Genomic DNA, 24,438 nt, shown 5'->3' with positions numbered 1-24,438 from the left:
ATTCAGATTCAGTCATTCAACAAGTTCATATCGATATTTGTTGTGTATTTTTTTTTTCTTTGCCATTGTGAACATATGTGTCTGTAATTTTTGTGTGTTTCTAAATTTTGAATGTTTAAATTTTTTTTTTTAAAAATTTTTCCTGTATTCAATGTTTTTTTCGTTTAGAAAAGATTTTTTGTTTTCGAATTAAACAACCACATGATGATTCTAGCATTCGATATAATCGATTGTTGTTGTTTTTTTCTGTAATTTTTTTTTTACCCACAATAAAATGAATCCAAAATCATTGAAAATGAAATCAATAATTGATGATGATGATCATCATTATAACCATCATACAATGATGATTACATCATCATATAGAACTCGTGGTCGTTACAAACGTTTGATGATGATGGATTCTTATGATCATCATCAAATGCAGCAGGTGTTATCACCATCATCAAAAAAATTGCCAAAATTCATCTCATCAAGTCATCGATCATTATCAACATCATCAACATCGAATATTATGTTATTTTTTGTATTGTTGTTATTATTTTTATCAAATTCATTATTGTTATTATTTTGTGCTGCAGCTGATAATCATTCAAAATCATCATCATCAGAATCTGGTCAATTAGAATTAATATTTTCAGTTACTGAAAATGTACCTGTTGGATCATTTATTGGAATAATTAAATCACCAAATGAAGCGATTTCGATTGAACCACCATTTCTAATTGTACCAATACCGGATGGTGATATTATTGATCAACAATCATCGATCATATCGACAAAACAAACATCAACAACAGCAATTCAACAACAACAACAACAACAACATTCATCAGGATCGGTTGATACTGATCTTAATATTGATCAATCAACAGGTGAAATACGTACGGCAATTGAATTGGATCGTGAACGTCGTTTATATTATTCATTTATTGCCATCTCATTGACTGGTATCAATATTCATATTCGAATTGTAAGTAAAAACAAAACAACAACAACAACAAAAAACATCACCAATGATACAGTGTGTGTGTGTGCATATATGGATGATGATTGTTCAGTTTTTTTTTTCGTTTCACAAAAACAATTCCAAGATGAACGTTGATGACCATTGTAGAGGAGATGCTTCTGTTGTTTCTCTATCAAACAATTTTTCTCTCATTCATACAAATTAAAAAATCTGAAAAAAATTTTCTACATCTCTCGTGGATAATAATAGATTTTTTGTTCTGATTTATTTTGACATTTTAAGGTTAAAATCTTTGAAAATCTTTTTTCTCGACCATGTGTATTTTAGATTTTTATTTTTTTTCTGCCAAGACAGGTAGCATTCTTGTGTGTATGGACAAGATAACGATGATGATGATGATAATGATGAAAAATTGACTACAACCAACCATTCTCTTGTTCGACAATGACAATGACAACATAGCGTAACAAGAAAAATAACGTGGTTTTTCAACCAAAAAAAAAAAAAAAAAAAAAGAAAAAAAACTTAATTCGATTCGATTTCTTTCTTTCTGGTTTTTTTTTAATAGACAAGAGACAACTATGTATGTATGTATGTATGTTAAGGTATTTGACCGATTTTTGATTTCTTTTACGTTGTTTGATTTTGTCTGATAATTGTGATGATTGATTGATTGATTGATGTGCGGTGGTGGCGGCTTTGGCGGTCATTCGTTCATTCGTTTTATTGAATGACCACTACTTATTTCTATGTATATTCAATTTATTGTCCGATGATAGATTTTTACATTTAGATTCAAATGATCATCATTTTGAAATTCATATTTTTTTCGGGTTGAATTTTGTTTTGTTCATCTTTTTTTTACATTTGACATTAATTGAAATTAATTTATGCATAATTATGATGATTACGAAAATTTTCTTCCAAATGGAATGATTTGGAATTTTGCTTCCTCATTTTTTTTTTTTTTTTTTGAAATCAAGATAATTTTTTTTTCTGGTTTAACTTTATTTGGAATCATTTTTGACATTTACTATAAACCGATTTTGATGTGTGTGTGTGTGCGTTTGTTTCGGGTAATGATGATGATCAAATGATGTTAATTTAATTTGAGTTTTGTTTGAGTAGATTGATGAAATTTGGAAATCCGGAAAAACTTGGAAAAAAAATGTGAATGACCCTGAATGAATGAATGAATTGAATTGAATGGAATAATAAAACCACGTGCTAAAAGTGGAAAAAAAACACACATACATTTTTTCCATTTGGTATCACATGCAATTTATAGCCTAGATTTGAATTTTCGATTTTTTTTTCTTTCCTTTTTTATCATCAATAATAATGATGATGATGATGACCCAAAGACATGATGTTTTTTCTTATTTCTAAAACCAATCAACCAATCGATTGTGGTTGTTGATATTTTTTTCTTTTGGTGCCTGTGGCTTCTGTATCCATTATTCAATATTATATTATATGACCACATGCTGTTTTTTTTTTATTTTGCGCCATAGGAATGATGTTTTTTCTTCGTTTTGTCTTTTGTTTATCATTTATTGCTGGTGATGTGTTAGTCTTGTTGTCTTGTTTAATTTCATTCGAGTTTTTTTTTATTCATTTTCGGATTTTTCTTTTTTTCCCCCCCCCATGATTCGATTCAATTCAATTTGATTCGATTCGATGATGATGATGATGATCGTGGTCATCATCATAATGATATAAGGCTTGCCAATATTTGTGATGTGTGTATGTGTGTGTGTTGGCTACTGTTTTTTTTATTTCTTCTACTTCTACTTCAAAGTTGTATAATCATAGGATTTTGATTCATTTGAATTCGATTTGTAAATAATGATGAATAATAATATTAACATCTAATGGCTAATCATCATCTTGTTTGTTTCTAATTTTATTTTTCTTTATTCACAGAACATTGAAGATGTTAATGATAATGCACCAAGATTTCCAACTCGTGAAATTGAACTTGAATTTCCGGAAAATAGTAAACCAAAAGATGTTAAACGTACATTACCACCGGCTATCGATTTGGATCGTGGTAAGTTATCATATCATTATCATTATCATTATTATGGGTGGTCATTTGTGAAAAAAAAACATATCAATAAAAATAATTTCATTCAACTTTTTTTTTCTCTCCACATTAAGCAATTTTTGGCACACAAACCTATCGTATTGTATCGGGAAATGTTGGAAATGCATTTCGTTTGATTAGTCACCGAGAAAAAGATGATATACTTTATCTAGATCTTCAAGTAAATGGTGTTCTTGATCGTGAAACATTGGCCAATTATAATCTTATTATCGAAGCAATGGATGGTGGTCAACCACCATTGAAAGATCAACTATTGGTTAAAATTGCTATCGTAAGTCATAATTAATGAATTAACTTTGATTACAGATTAACCTTTTTTTGTTGAATTTTTAAATGTTAAATTTTCATTTTTTTTCGAAATTTTTTTTCATTTGTATACTATAGCTTGATCATAATGATTGTGAACCAATATTTAGCCAAAATCATTATTATGGATCTGTATCGGAAAATGTTACATTAGGTACATCATTGCTAAAAGTAACGGCCATCGATAATGATGATGGTGATAATGGTCGTGTTGTTTATATGCTTCACACTAAACAATCTAATTCAAATCCAACATTATCATCATCATCATCATCATCGTCATCATCATCAGCCATAATGGGTAATGGTGGTGCAACGATAATGGATAGTTCATCATATTTTGCCATCAATCGTCATACTGGATGGATATATGTTATAAAACCATTGGATTATGAATCACAAGATCTACATGAATTAGTTATAATTGCACGTGATCAAGGTGTTCAGCCATTAGAAACATCAGCATTTGTTTCAATACGTGTAACCGATATTAATGATAATCAACCGACTATAAATATTCTATATTTAACATCAAATTCAAAACCAGAAATTGCTGAAGATGCCAAAATTGGTGATCTTGTTGCACGTGTTTCCGTTAATGATGCCGATATTCATGCTACATCATCACATTCATTACATTCATCATTTTTGAAAAAATCATCATCATCAAAACGTTTTTCACCATATAATGGTCTTAGTGTTTCATTGTTTGGTGCATCAGATGGTGAATTTGGTTTGAAAACCGCTGATCAAATTGTTTATCTAATTGTTGTCACCGGTAAATTGGATCGTGAACGTAGATCTAAATATCAATTAACAGTGATGGCCAGTGATAAAGGTTATCCACCACAAAATACTAGTACAACATTTGAATTAGAAGTGACCGATGTGAATGATAATGCACCTTATTTTGATCAATCTGTTTATCGTACAACATTATTAGAAACAGCCGATATTGGATCCAAAGTATTTCAAATGTCAGCTAATGATCGTGATTCAGATTCAATGCTTACCTATGCATTTTTAATACCCAAAAACAACAACAACAACAACAACGACAACAACAATGATGATGATGATGATGAAATGATTTATTTCCGTGCATTTAATGATAAAAATACAACACATCAAATGACAATGAAAACAAAATGGTTTCAAATTGATTATCGATCTGGTTTAATTACCACACATTCATTGATTGATTGTGAAATGGATCCTGAACCTGAATTGATTATTATTGTTTGTGATTCATTAAACATTGATTCAACTAAACAAAAACAACAACAACAACAACGAACAACGATAAATGAAAATAATCCTGATCATCAAATAGGATTCACAGCGACAACAACATTGATCATTTCAATCAATGATGTAAGTTTTGTTCATTTGATTTTTTTTTTCAATTTATAATTTGACAATTTTTTTGTTGTCGATGGGAAAAAACACAAAAAAATTTTTTTTTCTTTTAATTCTAAAGATTTTTTTCTTCTTCTTCTTTGCTGTACCCAATAATCGTAAAAGGGATGAAAAATTTGGTCATAAAATTAGGATTTTCTTCCAAAACACACACACACACACATACACACGGTGATTTTTCTGTGTGAACCCGGTTTTCCCGTTGTTTTTGATGCAACAAAAAAAAACAATTGAAAAAAACCTATGTGAATGAAAAAGTTATCATTATTTTTTTCAAAAACAAAAAAAAAATAATACACATTAAAAACTGGTTCGAAAATCGTTTTTTTTTTGTGTGATGAGGAACTTGCTGAGCTATAAGCCATATTGTGTCGTTTTGAAAAGAAAAACAAAAACAAAAACAAAAATAGACTTGAGGATTAAGCATCCGGAATTGAGATGGAACCATTTTTCAATTTGTTTTGATCTGAATCAAACAAGTTGCTGTTGTTATAATATCAAAATTACTTATTTATCACATACCTGAACCGAAACTAATAATCAATTTTAGTTTAGTAGTGGTGTTAGTATTGGTGTTGATTATTGATGTATTCTCTCTTCATTCATTCATTCATTCATTCATGATGATAATGATGGTGGTAACTCTACTACTACTATGCCATGTTTGACTGGTTTTGAATTTGAATCATCACACAATATAAATTGTTTATTATTATTATTATTATTTGCAATTTCAATTTTCAGGTTCTGTTGTTGTTATTCTGTTGTTTACAATCACACAATAAATATGATTTATTCATTTCATTCTGAAAAAAAAATTAAATAAAACCAGGTTTGATCATTACCAACGGGAAATATATTTAAAAAAAATGGATTGAAATTTTGAACGAACAAAAAAAAAATTCAATAATAATGATGGTGACTTTTTAAGGTCAAAGACATATATTAAGGGGTTTGCGCTACCATGGAATTTCTCTCTACCCAAATTGTAATAGTTTTTTCATTCATTTCACACACATACACACACACACACAAAAGTTGATTGAAATGTTGCATGTTGAATTGATTTTTTTCTTAAAATCAAATTCTGTGTTTTTTCTATAGAGCAAAAAAAAATCATTTGTTTGTCAACATAATTATCATCATCATTTTCATTGTTTGAGGCGTTAATGTTACCTATGTTACCTGTGTGTGTGTTTGATAATTAATTGTTGTTGTAATCATCAACGCTTGCTGATGGGTAATAATGGATAGCCATCATCATCATCATGATGATTGTGATGGTGCCTTGGTGGTCTCTCACACTTGTTGCTGTTGTCATCAAACAATGACAAATTTTTTTTTCTTCTTTTTTGATTATCATTCAAACATTGTTATATACATTGTAGCACATTGTATTCATTCTATCTACATTTGATTGAATTATTCAATTCAGTTCTATAATTAAATTTGAATGTTTTTGCTCGAAAATAAAAAAAAAAATTGTGTGTGAAAAAACGTGAACACCAAAAAAAGATGTAATCTATATATGACTACAAAATAGGAATAGTAGTAGTAATAGGAAGTGTAACCCTTTTTTTTCTTCACATCTTTCATTCATATAATCCTTGGTAAAAAAAAGTGTTTGGAATCTATTATTATTATTATTATTATTATTGCAACCTACATTTTTTTTTGTTTCTTTCTTTACCCTTAAAAGTTTATTATGAGATTTATCAATTTAAAAAAAGCCGATAGTATTTTATCATTATCATCATTATCATCATCATCCATAATTAATCGTTATAATAATCTTCAAAGATATAACTTTTTTTTTCTTTTTCTGGATGCTATCATACACAAACAGACACAAATTAAATCACTAAAGGTCAAAAGTATACGATGATGATGGTGGTAGCATTCGATCGAGATTATTGTTGATGATGATGCTCATAAACATTGCTTTTAGCATCATCATCATATCATTTATAGTACAGGTTTTTTTTTATTTTTGTTGATAAAATGAATCTTTGAGAAATAGTCGTAATGGGGAGAAATAAAAAGTTAAAATGAAAGGTAAAAAAAAACAACAACATACACAAAGGCCGTGAAAAAAAACGTGTGTGTGTGTGTGTGTGTATCTGGAGAACCTAAAAAGAGAGAGAGATAGCGAGACAAGAGAAAATTATGATGGATGATTGTAAATCGAAAATTAGACATTACGATTATCTTCTAAATTTCTAATGTGTCTTCTTCACTAAAAAGATTCACATTAGAAACAAAGATGGTATATCAAGATCCAGACATATAGACACACAGACACACACATATATAGAATGATGATAATGTCCATAAATGACGTAAAATTCTATCTTTGAGAGATAAAAATCTGATAATCAGAAATTTTTTTTTATATATAAAAACATCATGACAACTTTACCTTTGACCTTACCTTTTATGCACAGAATTCACTTATAATTTTGTTTTTTTTGTTGATGAAGAAAAAGTCTGAATTTTTTTTTGTTTCTAATCTAATTTTAATCTAATCAAAGCTTCTGATGTTGATGATGATGATGATGATGATGAATTCTTAGAATTTTGTCGATTTGTGAAAATTCATTCATCTTTTTTCTTTTCCTCTCCAAACATTTACAAAATGACAACGCCCAATTACAATGCCAAAAAAAAAAACAAAAACAAAAATGTGTAGTGGAAAAAGAATTTCATTCATTCGAATACTTTTTGGCAAATGAATTTCTTCAACATCATCATCATCATTATTATTAGGCTGGTGATGATGATGATGATGATCATCATCATGCCATCATTCGATAGCCATTATCGTTGAATAGGTTGGTTGATTGAGGAAAAGAAAAATTTTTCTTCTTTCTATGGTCGGTCGGTCGGTCACAGTCGCCACACCAACGAAAACGAAGAGAAAAATGAACGAAACTCACGAATTTGTTGCCTGAAAAAATGATGATGATGATGATGATGAAAAAAACCTGTATAATTCAAGCTTTAAAAAGAATCTTTGGCTCTCGCCTGAGTCTTGATGATCATAATTTTTTTTTTTCGTTGGTATTTTTTCATCAAAAAAAAACAAATTCTTTTCTGACCAACCAAGAATAACTTTTTTATTTCACAAAAAAAATTTTTTTTTTTTTAATCTCGTTCCTAATCGAACACTATCATTTTTTTTTGTTTTTTCTTCAAATTAATTAATTATCCCTGACTAATTAATTAATCAACTCACCATTTATCATCAATTTTCTTTTGTTGTTGTTGTTTTTTCGCTTTTTTCTTTTCTTGATGATGATGGTGATTTCTGTTATCATTTGAACACCATATTTATTCTATTCAAATTTTTTTATTTAAAGATTATGTAGTTGGCCAGATAGAAACTAAAACGAAAAAAGAAGAAGAAAGAAAATGTGGTAAATCACTTTGATTTTCTTTTTTTTTTTTTTTACTTTTTCCACTTGTCAGCGGTGATAAAAAAAAAATCTTTTCATCATAAATCTTTTATTTTGTTGTTGTTGTTGTTGTTTTTTTCTTCAATCGTCTTATTCTTCATTATCTATGGATGAGTTTTTTTTGATGTTTAAATTATTCGTTCGAATCATAATTATGTAGTTGATTTGAATTTGAACTCGAATTGCGAAAGAATTTGAATTTTGAAAAATTACAGATTCATTCACAAAGTACGAAAGTTATTCATATGATGATTCGATTTGTAATTTTTTTCTTTCTTTCGTTTTTTTATTTATTTATTTGAAATCGATTTGATTTGATTTGATTGATTGAAACTGATTTTTTGTTTTGTTTTATTTTCATTTTAATTTTTTTTTAGATCAACGATAATGAACCAATATTTGATCAAAGTTTTTATAATGTATCAATCATTGAAGATACACCTGTTGGTCATTGTTTATTACGTTTACAAGCAATCGATGCTGATTGTGGCATAAATGCTATGGTAAATTATTCATTAGAATTATCATCACCAATGACCATGATGATGGCCGATGATAATGGTAATAGATTATCATCACGTAAACCACGTCTATTACAAAATAATGATGGTGAAGAAAAATTGGATAATAATCATCAACAACAGCATGAACATTTACGTTTATTTGATCATTTCCGTTTGGATCCGAATACCGGTGAATTATGTTTGAAAAAACAATTGGATTATGAATCGATTCGTGTATTCGATTTACCAGTTATGGCAACTGACCGAGGTAAGTAGTTTTTTTTTCTTCGCATTTTTTCTTCGCAAAAAAAACAAATTTCATTGTAACATAAATGAAGATTTCATTTTTAACATAGTTGAGAACATAAAGCACACATATTATTCACACAGTAGTAAAGTTGATTCAAAAATTAATGGCTTCGTAAATCCAGTTATTCATCCTAAATTTAATCATTTCTTCAAATTGCTATTAATTTTCTCGCTTTTTTGTTGTTGTTGTTGTTGTCATTCTGGTATTTCTCTTTTTTTTCTTACCTTGAGATCATCACGACCAAGATAACAACAACAACAACAAAATTGAGGAAGTAACAATCTCAACAACAACAAAAAAAAATTCGATGATTCAATCAAAATTGAATCGATAAGTTGGACAGACACACACACCATAGTCAGGAGAAATGATTGAATAATCGAGAAAAAAATTCCTATTATGAAAATTATTAATGAATGTGAATTGAATGGGAAGGTACAACAGGTGTGTGTGAAAATTGTTTTTTTTTTTTTTGTGTGAATTGTCACCAATAAAAAAAAACAAAAATTCATTGAAAAATCCCGTTAACATATACAAATGATTGTTATTACCGCACACTATATATAATTATAGCATTTTCATTTTGACAAATTGTTTTTTTTTGTACTTGACAAAATGTCTAATTTATACGATGATGATGATGACAATTTTCTGTCAACGAATATGGATAATCATCATCATCATCATAATAATTATGACATTTGTTCGATGGATTACTGCGTGTATGTGTGTGTATCAGAATCCATTTTTGAATAATCTTTTTTGTTGTTGTTGTTGTTGTGGTTGAATTATTTTCCTTAACCGCGCCTTATCCATCCACCATACCATTACCACTACCAACATCAGGCTAGTAGGCTATCATTATTTGCCATCATCATCATCATCATCATTTTGATTTTGTATGGCTATTTTTCGATGATGATGTCATCATCATCGGATGTATGTTTGTTGTTGTGACATTGACAAAAAAAAAATTTTTTGTCTTATCATTCATTGTCATCATCATCATCATCTCAATCATAATGATTATTATTATTATTATTATTATGACCAATTTTTTTTTCAATTCAGGTCATGACATTTTAGCATGCACAAGACAAAATGTCATAATTTTTGTTTTTTGTTTTTTTTTGTCTTTTCTATAAAACTATAAAAAAAATAGTGGTAGATAATAATAATTTAGATTAGACATTTTTTTTATCGATTCTTGTTGTCCTGTTGAATATTTAGATGTCTGATGTGTGTATTTTTATTTTTTTTTTTTTTGTTTGTTTTTTTTTTTTTTTTTTTTTTTTTTTTTTTGGTTGAAATTTTCCAGATATATCTGATTATGATGGAAGAAAAAAAAATCAAATAAAATGTCATTCGGTTGGCCGATGGTCGACGATGGTGACATTTGGCTTGAAAGTAATAAAAAATGTTATGTAATGATGCCTTAAAGCATGAATGATGATGATGATGATAATGTAGATATGCAGTCTCGTTTGGTTTGGTACACACGAATGCTGTTTGTGTTTATGTGTGCACACAATGTGTTCAGGGTTGGTTTTTTTTCATGAAATTCTTCTTATCTTTTCAAGTTCGTTTTTTTTTTTTTTTTTTTGGTCCTCGACGATATTTAAAAACTTGAATTCACATTCGGTTCTTTCAATATTCCCAGTGAAAGTCTATTTATTGAAATATCTGTTATCTGTCTCAATGATCATGATCATTTCTTATTCGCATTCATTTTTGTTGTTGTTGTCCATTCTGATCAGATAACCACATAGTCAATAATGGTGATGATGATGAAAGAGATGGCCAAACTAAGAAAAAATTATGGAAATTTTCTCAATTTTCAAGCTAAAAATATTTGATTCTATCCTTTTTTTCTTGGATCATCATTTCTGGTTCATTTTATTTTCATTGATGTCACCTGTTGATTTTTTTTTTGTTGATCTTGTTATCATATTTTTTATCCTTCATCATCATCATCATCTTAATATTGAATTATTAATATCTCAATATTTTTTTAAAAAAAATTCATATCTATTTATCTTGACTGAAATATTTTTACAATTTTTTTTTATCTGCAACATAATAAAATCATCTTGCTATTTTTTCTGTTTTTACCAAAAAAAAAAAAAAAAAAAAAAAAAAAAAACACAGACAGACGATCAAAAAAAAATGAAATATGACAACATAGGATAATTTATGAATATTCAAAAATAAAAAAAAACAGATAACAACAAATATAGCAACAACAAAATGAATGGCTTTTGGATTCAAAAAAATCTCTGATTCCATCATTCATCAGTTTGTTCACTCTATGATGATCATGGTCAATCATCATCAGTGTTAGTGTGGTGGAAACATTGTCTTCATATAGACACATTGCAGGACCTCAGGAGGGGGGCCATTGCCAAAAAAAAAAAAAATCAAGTCATTCATTCATTCATTCATTTAGTCAGTCAGTCAGTCAGTAAATAGAGTATGTTTGTGATATAATTCAAATGTAGTCAAATCTCATCTCATATATTGGTTTATAATGTAATTTATCCTCGATGATGATGATGATGATGATGATGAAATGTTTATGAATTGTAAATTTCAACACCACAGCAGGTGGTAGTCACAAATGATGATGATGATGAGGATGTTGTTGTTGTTGGCTTGTTTGATATTTTAACCATTTTAAACCATGTGGCTTTTTTTCTATTAATAATACACATAATTTTGTGATTTCATCTTTTGATTTTTATCAATTCACAAATCCTAAGAAATTGATACATACCATTAATTTTTATTTATCTTTTATCATCATTATTAGCACAAAAATTGTCATAATTTTTTTATTTTTTATTTTTTTTTACTTTTTCAATCATACAGGTGGATTGTCAACAACCGCTATGATTAAAATCCATGTAATTGATGTAAGTAGTAATCCAATATGATTTATTTCATAGAAAAGAATAGATATAAACAAAAATTAAGATTGATGTGATTCACTATTATCATTACGGTAGCATCATAGTTTTCATATATCATGTATATATAAATTATATATTCCCATTATGAATTGATGTTGTTGTTTTTATAACATAAAAGGATTACATTCAAATTTGATTGATTGATTTATTTATTGTTTTGGTTTTTTTTTCACCTACATAGGCCAATGATAATGCACCAATATTCTATCCACGTGAATATAAAGTTAGTGTTGGTGAAAATGTTCAACCATCATATTCATCATCACAGTCATCATCATCGAAACAAATTAATCCATTAGTAATTGTGGCTGCTACTGATCTTGATTCACCGCGATCATCATTTGGACAAATTGAATATGAAATTAAAATGGGTAATGAAAAAGATTATTTTGATATTGATCGAAAAACAGGTGAAATTTTCCTATTGAAACCATTATCTGCATTACCTGGATCATTGTCACATACACAATATAAATTAATGATAACAGCACATGATGGTGGTGGTCGTGAATCATTGGAACCAGCAATGGTTTTAATTTCCGTTGTTCCACAACAATCCGATTCAATTGGCCATTTGATTCCAGCACCGATATTTCTTCAACGACAATTTAATTTTCAAGTAATTGAAAATGTAGCACAAGGTGCTATTGTTGGTACTGTTCGTGCTAAAATTGAATCATCCATTAATGACGATGATCTTCATCAGGAAGAACCAATTTCATATTCAATCTATTCTGGCGATCCGGATGGCTATTTTACTATTGATCCAAGACATGGAACAATCAGTGTAAAATCATCATTGATTGACCGTGAAAAACATTCCTATCTATTAGTGAATGTTCAAGCCTATACTGGTCGATATCCTGGTCCATATCGTTATGCTCATACACAGATAAACATAACCATATTGGATGAGAATGATAATGTTCCAATGTTTCCTAGTCCAACATTGAAAATTAGTGTACCAGAAAATATACCAATAGATAATGGTACCGTATTCGTTGCGTATGCAATTGATTATGATGCTGATAATTTTGGTCGAATACGTTATCAACTTTATCCAGCTACTAATCACGATAGTGATGATCGTGAACGATTTCCATTCACAATTGAAGAACATACTGGACATGTACGTTTACGTAGATCATTAGATTATGAAACAAGAAATGAATATCAAATACGTGTTGTTGCTATCGATGGTGGACAATTAAGTTCAGAAATGTTGGTACATATTTTCATACAAGATGTAAGTATCAATGTTATTTTTTTCACATTCAATCATTCAATCCACTCCCCTCCATATATATTCAATATTGAGTGAATAATTTAATCATCAAAAATACATTAATCAATTTTGAAAATGAAATCGTTGTAAGGAAGGATTGCCTGATAGGTAGATAGATAGATAGATAGATAGGTTGAGGATGTTAAATCATCCATTGCATAATCATCATCTGTGATTTCATTGCATTGATAATATAATCTTCTTTTTAGATCTAATTTCCATAATCAAATTTTTTTTTTGTTTTTTTGTTTTCTCATCTTTCAAAGTTCTGCAATCTAATTTAGAAAATTTAATTTAATGATAATAATAATTTTCAATAAGATTTTTGTTTTTATATCTCTAAAAATCAACATTTCTCGTTAAAAGCTTATCCCTATCATCATCTTTTTATTCATACGATTCGGCTATCTTTTTGTTTCTTCTAATAGTTTTCTTTTTTTCTCTCTCTCTCTCTCTCTGATGGTTTTTATCGTTTAATTCAAATTTTAATCTATGTATAAGCTTTCAAGTTATCTTTCTCTTTTGTACATTCTTTATTTCGAAATTATTGAATTTTATTTTTCTCTCGTCGGAAACTGTCTGTTGTGTCCATTTGAAATGTGTCAACCCCATATTCAGAATTTAGCTTGCACATAGAGAGAAAAAAATGATGATGATGATGATGAATTGAATGAGATATAGTTGGCGGTGGTGGAATTGTTTTATCATTATTTGTAACATTTGGAAAAAAATTTGTTTTTTTCCCATCATCATCATCATCATAAGATTATATCATTAGATATATGTGTTTGTGTGCGTGGTGTCCACCTGAAATGGATCGACGACCCTTCGGACATCATAATCACCAACAGCGATAATATAATGATATCATCTGCTTTCTTTTCTTGAAAATATTTGATTTTCAAATTCATGTCCATATCCAATGGGCAATGGGAGAAAAATTTTTCTCTTTTCAATTGAAAAACACAACTTCATTTCAAATTATTACCACCACCATCATCATTATTGATCTTTATCTTTATTGTTATGGTTATTGTGTTTATCTTTTTTTTAAATCTAATTTAGCTAATTTTTTTAAAGCTTTAAAAAAATACATATTACATAGACAACATATCATCAGGGTATGGATTTCTTCTATAATAAAGAAATATTCATTTCCTTTCACTTTATATTATTATTGGGTAATGTTTATTATTATTATGATGATGATAAACAAAGTGAATTTAAAACTTTGCAAAAGTGCAATGGATTCTTTATGATCCTTTCAATAATTAGTGATGAAAATCATTTCTTTAGACTCTCTCTCTCTTTAGTCATCATCATAATCATAATCATTATTTTTTCATTTAGCTTTCAAGAACAGCGATTTTGATTAAAAGAATGATGATGATTTTATTTATTTATCAAATGCCGCCAGTGTGGACAATATTTTATGATGTTGATGTAATTTTTTCAATGATTTTTTCTCAAATCTTGTTTTATCATTTTTGAATGATTGGTGAAAAAACATGGTGAAATTTTGTTTTGTTTGAATGACAATTTATTTACCTAGTTCTATTATATTTATCATTGAATGGCTAGAGCCGGATTCTTTTCGATTTCCATTTTGATATGGGTTATTAGTTGATGCATAATATAATCACATTTTTTTATTTTTTTTTGAATCTTTCAATTTTTTTTGTTGATTTGAAATACGATCACGGTCATGGTGATGATGGTCATCATCATCATCATCAGATGAGAAAAAAAAATTAGAAAGGCTTGATAATTCATGATGACGCCATATAGCCTTTATTATACAATTCATCATATTATGTTATAGTTTGTTGATTGAACAATGTTTGTGATGAAATTAAACTCATCATCATCGTCATCATGGCTCGATGTTGATATTTTCCATTATTTTTTTTTTTGCCAATAAAATCAGAACACAAATCTTGTTCACCCATTGTATAATTTTGGTTTCACAAAACATTGATTTGATCTATCTATTTGAAATGCCATTCAATGTTTATGTTTAGTGAAGAAAAAAAAAATTCCCGAATGACCGCGAATCGAAACCATGCATGTTTGCATGAAACTAACAATAACATTCATCTTGTCACACACACACACACATACATACATAATGATGGACATCAAAAGAAAAGATTGACAGTAATAGCTTACCTCATCATTGATGATGGTGGTGATTTGTGTTTCTTATTGGTAATATGATGATGATGTTCGCTCCTATAGGTAGATCCTCGATCTTGTTTTTGTTGTTGTTGTTCATTTTATGGCTACACAAAAAAAAGTCAATTGAAAATTCAAACCAACCAAACAAGTGTTGTTGTTTATACTTCAAGAGGTCGAATATGCTACTATTGGGTCATGTCATGTAAAAATAAAAACGAAAGAAAAAACATTGCCAATAAAAAAAAGAAATCCAATTTAAAGCAATTTAAATTCCTTATCTGGTTTTTTTTACTTAGAAATAATAATTGCTGTTCATCAAAAAGATCAAGGTTTTTCCTTTTTACTAAACTAAGAAAACCCCATGTTTGTATGTGTGTGTGTGTGTTTGATGCTGTCATTTTCAATTTCATCCATAGTCAACTGTACAATATTTTACGATCATCATCAATAGCTGATGATTAACCAGAAAAAAATCAGTTATAAATAACAACAACAACAACAACAACATTCTTAAAAAATTGAATTGTATAATATAATGATAAATTAGGAGTTTATCGTTTTATATTTAATTTACTCTTTTTTTCATTTTTTCAAATTTTTGATGATCCATGATCTAATTGATTTTCTTTTTTTTCATCAATCAAATACTCATACACAGGTGAACGATAATGCACCGATTTTCGTTGGTACCGCTCAATTATTAGATGTGTCGAATAATAATTATCAATATCAACAACAACATTACATCAATCATCAAACGTTCAAGAATAATGTACATCGTCAATCATCATCATCATCATCGTTACCGTTATATCGAATTCAAGTACAGGAAAATGTCGCAATTAATACAAATATCTATCAGATTAAAGCTACAGATGCTGATACTGGTAATAATGCTCGATTAACTTATTCATTATATCCGATGATGAATGATGGCCAAAAAAATGTTGATAATAATAAGCAATTACAATTACCAATTGATATTTCACCAAACAATGGTCAACTATTTGTACGAGATTTATTGGATCGTGAAACATTGGATCATTATGAATTTCTTATAACCGTTACTGATCATGGACTACCGAAACCATTGAATGCTACAGCTATTGTTCACATTACCGTACAAGATACGAATGATAATCGACCATATTGGAAACAATCAAAATATGTATTCAACATATCAGAAGATGCAAGTGTTGGAACATTGATCGGTCAAGTATTTGCATTCGATATGGATCTCGGTGGAAATGCATCAATAGTTTATAACATTTCGCAACAACAACAAGAATCCGTAAAAATGTTTGGTATTAATCCATCAAATGGACAGATTTATTTACGTTCAAATTTAGATCGTGAATCAAAAGATCGTTATGAATTCAATGTTGATGTTCGTGATCAAGGTACAATAGAATCATTGTATAGTGAAGAAAAAGCTACCATTATTGTTAATGTTTTGGATATCAATGATAATCGTCCCGTTTTTGATGATAATGATGAAAATGATGATGGTAGCAATAGATTGACCGTGCCTGTTGGTACATCACGTAAAAGCACCATTGCTACATTCCATGCATTTGATCCAGATTTTGGTGATAATGGAACTGTTTATTATAGTATGGCGGATGAAAGCGATCTTTTCACTATAGATCGTCTTACTGGTGCTTTAATTACTAAAACTGATATAAAAGAAACATTGAAACGTACAACGAGAAAAATTTCATTACTTGCAACCGATGGCCAAGGCAAAAAATCCAAAGTCAAAATGATCGATATTGAAATTGTCGATAAACGTACCTTGAATATTGATCTGGATTATGTTGAACAATATAATTTCAATGCTAAATCAAATGAAATTGATTATGGATATCGATTTGGTTCGATAGATTTACCAATGAAATTGATGCAACAACATCAATGTAATAATCGTTTCTTTACAAATTTTCATTATCAAATTAAGAATGGTTTGCCATTTTTCGTCGAAAATGTTGATACAAATGAACCAAAACTACATTTAATGACATTCGATCGTCTTAATCGAACAGCAAAAAATGAATACAATCTATTACTTTGCATTGATTGGTCACAATGTTTAGCTGCATTGTTGGAAATTACTGAAATCAAAATTCATCATCATCAAATGATTCAATGTGATCATTATGTTCGAATCAATATCCAAATTGAATCTAACGATAATGTTAATTGTCTTCCATTACCGATTGAAAATCCAGATCTATTCGATGTTAAAATACCGTATAGTCCAAATGAATCATTTAAGAATCACGATTTACTATATTTAAATCATTCAAATTGTCCAGCTTCGAAAATCGGTGACATTGAATATGAACTTTCTAGTCCAATAATCAATGATGATGCATTGAATCGAATGTTTTTGATCGATTCAAATAGTGTTTTACAATTTAAACGTTCACATGATACAACATTAATTAGCCAATATCTACATGAAGAATTTGTCCTATCTTTGATAGCTAAAAGGCATGGCAAAATTATACAAAGTGTACCTATACGAATGAAAATTATCGATTCCGATCAATCACAATTGGGAAATATTGCATTTTTGAATGAAAAATTTATTGAACTAGAAGAAGATTGTTGTCATATTGGCTCACCAATCATTCATGCTCGAATCAATATAACACATGATGATTTTAAAGTACGATATTTTCTAGCTAGCCATGGACATTTAATGTCAAATGATGAACAATTTACATTGAATTCGGATAATGGTCTATTAAGTTTGAAACGTGAATTTGATTATGAAAGTAAACATGAACATCGTGTCAATATTACTGCTGTGGTTTATGATTCGAAATTATTGCCAATCGCCACAATTTCGAATATCATTAGAATAAGGTAATTAACCTTCATGTTTTTTGAGATTGTTAATTGAATTTATCTATTTTTTTGAAAAACAGAATACTTAATACTAATGATGAGCCACCGATTTTTTTACGACGATCATATGAAAAAGAAATTATTGAAAATGCTCCAACTGGACAATTGATCGTTCAGCTTGAAGCTAAAGATTCTGACCAACAATCATCAAACATTACTTATTTGCTGCCTAAAAGTTATCGTTATGCCGATTATTTTGATCTCGATTCAAATAATGGAGAATTAAAATTGATGAAAAGTTTAGATCGTGAACAAATCGATCATTTCTATGTACCCGTTTATGCGTTTGATGAAAATTTCAAACACCATACTTCAACATTAGTCAATGTTAAGGTAAGATTGTTTTTATTGAAGAATTCATTAATTTAAATTCTCTTTTTTTGTCTAGGTTATTGATATCAACGATAATTCACCATATTTTGTTCAACCCAATTTCAACATTAAAATACCGGAAAATGTAAAACCAGGAACCACCATCTATACACTGGTGGCTATCGATCCAGATTTCACTGACCATAATAATCGATCAAGTAATTCCGGTCTTCAATATCGTATTTCCACCGGTAATGTTGGCAATAAATTTGTTCTACACGAACAACGTGGTGAATTGAGTATCAATTCTCAATTAGATCGTGAAATGCAATCAATGTATAGTTTAATCCTAGAAGTTTCAGATTCTTTGCATACTTCTACTTGTAATGTTACCATCGAATTATTGGACGTAAATGATAATGGTCCTATTTTTGAGAAAAGTGATTATTATGCCATTGTCAATGATGTTTCATTTGGATGGATTGATGTTATCACTGTACGAGCTATTGATTCTGATGGTGATAAACTTCTTTATCGTATTGAAAATGATTCCAATAATTTAACAAGATATTTAAGTATGAATTCAGAAACTGGAGAAATTCGTTTACATTCATCGTTTGTAATTCCAATATTCAATCAATTGGATTCGAATGTTTTTACATTCGAAGTGAGCGCCATAGAAGCTGGAAAAATTGCCTATCAATCATACGTATCGAAAACTAAAGTACATCTGACATTGATTACAAATGGAAATCATAATTCATTTGTTGATTCATTCAAATTGATTAAATATCCATATGTAATTATTGTGGATGAATCACGACATAGTATTCGTATTAATCAGAAAATTGGTTCCATTGAATTTACATCTTATCAAAATTATTTTAAACATGAAAAAAATTCAAATATATTATCATATCGTGTATTGAATGGTGGTGAAAGTTATCGTTCATTCAATGATTATTTCACTATTCAACCACAAACCGGAGCTATTCTTGTGAAACGTTCATTGAATTATAATTATTATGAAGCTATCATTGAAGTGACACAACATTTTGATCATCATCAACAACAACAATCGATCAGCACATCAACTTTGTTACAAATTTTCATCGGTGGCATTGATGATCGTAAATTTATTCAATCAATTCATCTGGATTCATTGGAAGTATCGGAAAATCAAATAATCGGTTACGATATTGTTAATCTTGGTTCATTCATACATAATCATCATCATCCACAATCATATAATTATCAAATATTCTATGCAGATATTGATCGCAGTTATTTCGAAATTTACGATAAACATCTAAAATTGCGAAAATCATTAGATTATGAATCACAACCAAATCGAATTCAGGTTTTAATTTTCGCTTATCGTCCATCAGATACGAATTTATATGAACATTCTTATCTATACAATTTGACCATACATATTGCAAACGTGGATGATAATTTACCTCAATTCACACAGAAACATTATATTGCTACAATCAGTGAAAATGAACAAACGGGCACGTTTGTTGCACAGGTGAATGCCATCGATATTGATGATGAATCTTTGATTTTTAACAAAACAATCGGTACACGTCATTATAGTTATTATATTGTGGATGGTAATAACGATATGGCATTCAGTATTGATAATGATGGCGTCATCAGAACAAATATTGTTTTAGATAGAGAAATTCATGATCGATATCAATTGAAAGTTATTGCAACCGAAATGAAACAAGATTTTTTCGGTGATTTTTTGGCTGATGAAGCAAGCTATCAACATTTAACACAATGTGTTGTTGAAATCATCGTTATTGATCAGAATGATAATGTACCGGTATTTCCACCGTATAAAGAAATTTCCGTTAGTGAAGATGCTGAAATTGGTTCGGCAATCGCCACATGGACTGCTAATGATGTTGATATTCATCCAACATTAAGTTATATGAAATTAAAAACAAATAATGATTTGAATGAAGATGAAGATTGTTTCGAAATGGGTCTTTATACGGGAAAAATTTATTTAAAATGTCCATTGAAACCTTTGTTAGGTGGATCTTCATCTGGATTATTGGTTCGTCGTATTAAACTATTGCTTCAAGCATCCGATCAAATGCATACAATCGAAACGGATATTACTATCAATGTTAAACGAAATTATTCAAAAATGGCTCCAGTATTTCGTGATGGGGCAAATTTCTATCAGAAATTAGATCTTGATGATAAACATTCAATTTTAATGTCCGACATTAATGTTGAGTTATTTCGTGCTCAAATGATTGAAGATCCAATGATTAAACGAAAAATTCTGTTCTCATTGAATTCAGAAGCAGGACCGGAAGGTTTTTATATTGATCAAACACGTGGAATTATCTACAATAATCGTACGATTCGTTATCGAAGAACCAAATTTGTAATGTTAACAGTGTTTGCACGTTATCAAGATTCCATTGAACAGGCACAAGCATCATTGGTATTGAATTTCAAACATAATGAATTAACATCATCATCATCATCAAATTATTATAGCAAAAAAGAATTATCATCATCATCTACAAATAGTTATACTATTGAAATTGAAAGTTCACAAATTGGTGTGCCGCTCTTGCGACTATCGCGACGATCACATGCTAATTATGTCATATTCAACGGCAATAGTAATAAGAATTTCATCATTTTACGTGGTAGAGAATTGGTTCTTATCAATCGTCCACTGACTGATCAATATCTGTTGAAAATCAAACCTATCGATGATAAAAGATCGTTATCAAATTCTACAATCATTTTTGTTCATATCAAAGTTCGTCCATCGAATGTAAAAGATTCGACAATGTTTGCCAGCCCTTTTAAATCGCAAGTGTTTGAATTGGAAATTAATGAAAACGAAAAAATTGGCGCTGAAATTCAGAAATTGAAAACTTCACCACCTGTTCTACGAACAATTTCACAACAATCTGAAAGCGGTGATAATTTTCATTTTCGTATTTTTAGTGGTAATGATCAAAATTTATTCCGTTTCGATTCGCGTACTGGAATGTTGATAGTGGATAAAAAGCTTGATTTTGAAACAAATCCCATCTATCGTTTGGGTGTGGTTGCCGAATCCTATCAATCTGGTGCACGTTATTTCACCATAATCAACATAAATCTTATCAATTCGAATGAATATTGTCCACAATTTCCAACGAATCATTTTAAATGTTTGATTGACGAAAATGTTGCTATTGGAACAAAAGTTTTACCAATCAAAGCTATCGATCAAGATCGTGATCAATTGAATTATACCGTGATGAAATTAAGCGAATGGAATGATAGTCCATTTAGATATGATTCAGATAGTGGTTTTATCATTACAGATGGGAAATTAGATTATGAATCAAAAGCATCTTCAGTTTATAAATTTATTGTTAAAGCAAATGATCTAAGTGGAAATAATCTGTATGGCGGTAATACAAATGATTTACAATGTAATACGGCTGAAACAATTATCGAAATACAAATTGGATCAATCGATGAACATAGTCCACAATTTGTAAATGATTCATATGATTTCAAAGTGGTCACATCTATTACACGTTCTCGAGTGAAAATTGGACAAGTATTGGCAATCGATTCGGATTCTGGTCCTGATGGCATCGTTGTTTATTCAATCAAAAATATATCACCACAAACATTATTGGAATTTGTTCATATTAATTCAACTACTGGAAGTATTTCGATGTCTCTCTACAATGCTAATATTCCCAAACAATTTTCAATGATTATATCGGCTCAATCTGGTCGTATGAATTCATTAAATTCTTTAACGGTCGTCAATGTTCGTCTAACACTGATTGGTGATGATAATAGTGAAATCGATTTGGCCGAAGTCATCAACAATATAGATGCTGGATTAGCGATCGCTGGTGAGCAGATTCCAACACAAAGAGACGCACCATTGCCTGGTTGGATTATATTCCTGATTGTATTGCTTCTATTGATCACTTTTGTTTTAATGGTTAGCGTTATCGTTATTCGTATGCATCAACAGCAACAAGAACAACAACATTATCTTACCGGTCATTTAAGAACATTAGCTGGTAGTGGTGGTAATCATCATGTTGGATCATTATTTCGAAAAATTGGTTCAGGTTTTGTAGAAGGTGTAGTAGGAGTACCAGGCGATCCGAATATACATTCACCTGCATATTCGGTTGCTCATTATGGAACAACCGGATCTGTTGCGCCAGTTGCACCACCTTGTTATAATGATGTTACAATAACAACAACAACAACACCGAATAATGTATGTGGTGGTGTCCCAATTATTGAAGGACATTCAGCTTCATCTGGTCGTGGTTCAGCTGAAGATGATGCCGATCTAGATGATGTTGATGAAGAAATTCGTATGATTAATGAATCAAGTAATTATTATGATAATGATGATCCTTCAGAAGAACCAACAACCATAGCTGAATATCTGGCACGTTTAGGTGTGACAAATCATTATGAAGAACCCGAGAATACATCATCGGTTGCCATCGATGATGATGATGATGTTGAATCAATCGATGTTATCAGCCAGATAAGCAAACTTGGACCATCAAAGCAAGGAATGACGAAAAGATTAAAATCACATCGTGGAACATCTGGATCAACCCATAGTGGTAGTACAATTAATGCACCAACAACAAGTAACACTAGCACAGCGATAACAAATTCAGGAAATATTCATATTCCAAATAAATCATCTACTTCATCAGTTCATCATCATAATGAAGGTGGTGAACTTGCTGGTTCATATAATTGGGATTATATTCAACAATATCAACCTAAATATCAGCCATTATCATCAGTGTTTGCTGAGATTGCACGATTAAAATCTACTGATGCATTGGTGACAATGGATCAACATGGAACAACAACAACAACAATGAATAATGATAATAATTTGAATAATATGTCACAAACATCATCATCATCATCAACGACAAAAATTCGTTCAAATCATCAAGAAATTCCATCATCGATGACAAATATGTATGAACATCATCATCATCATCATCACAATCCATATGTAATGGCTGATTATCGTTACCAGCAACAGTCTAATAACATTAATAATAATCTTTATAGTAGTGGTGGATATGGAACTGTACTTTCTAATAATGGTAGTACTAATCTATCACAAAAATCATTCAATCATCCTTTTACACAAAAACAACAGCAACCACAACTGCCGCCTACAACTTCTTCGTTGGTCGATCAAACATTATCTTCATCATCGTCGTCGTCATCGTCATCATCATCGTCATCATCATCGATTTATAATAAAGCAACGAATAATGGTTCTAGATTTCTATCTCAATTTCGATAATATTGATCAACTATAAAATGTGATATACTTATCAAAAGGTGTGTTTATTTTTTCATTTTTCAAATGAATGAAAAAAAAACTAATTCTATTGTAAATAACATGTAAATCATTTTTATTCACTATATATAATAATATAATATATGAATTGTGATATTTGTATGAAGATTTATATTTTGCATATCTTGTAATTTTATATTTATTTTCAAACTAAATATATGGATTTTTGTACAATTTGTTTTATACATACAATTTTTTTTAATTAATAAAAAAAAATAAAATTTTCAAATTGTGCAATTTTTTATTCCACCAGATGGTAGTGTTTGTCACACTCATACATCATCAAATCCAAATGAGA

At 29.4% G+C, this 24,438-nt stretch overlaps 1 protein-coding gene across 1 annotated transcript; it reads left to right on the top strand.

The window, feature by feature from the left end:
• LOC124494819 (protein dachsous) lies at nt 1–24,369 on the top strand. Its single transcript, XM_075729441.1, has 10 exons — nt 1–973; nt 2,897–3,023; nt 3,134–3,351; nt 3,465–4,760; nt 8,638–9,031; nt 11,942–11,985; nt 12,224–13,288; nt 16,164–18,376; nt 18,439–18,751; nt 18,807–24,369. Exons 1-10 carry the CDS (start codon nt 275–277, stop codon nt 24,081–24,083), a joined length of 11,646 nt encoding a protein of 3,881 aa, XP_075585556.1. The 5' UTR covers nt 1–274; the 3' UTR covers nt 24,084–24,369.
• The last annotated feature ends 69 nt before the right edge of the window (nt 24,370–24,438 follow it).

The sequence above is a fragment of the Dermatophagoides farinae genome, chromosome 3, assembly GCF_024713945.1.
Source record: "Dermatophagoides farinae isolate YC_2012a chromosome 3, ASM2471394v1, whole genome shotgun sequence".
NCBI classification, from domain to species: domain Eukaryota; kingdom Metazoa; phylum Arthropoda; class Arachnida; order Sarcoptiformes; family Pyroglyphidae; genus Dermatophagoides; species Dermatophagoides farinae.
The sequence above is the reverse complement of the archived record's forward strand: the minus strand, read 5'-3'. Positions and strand labels throughout refer to the sequence as shown.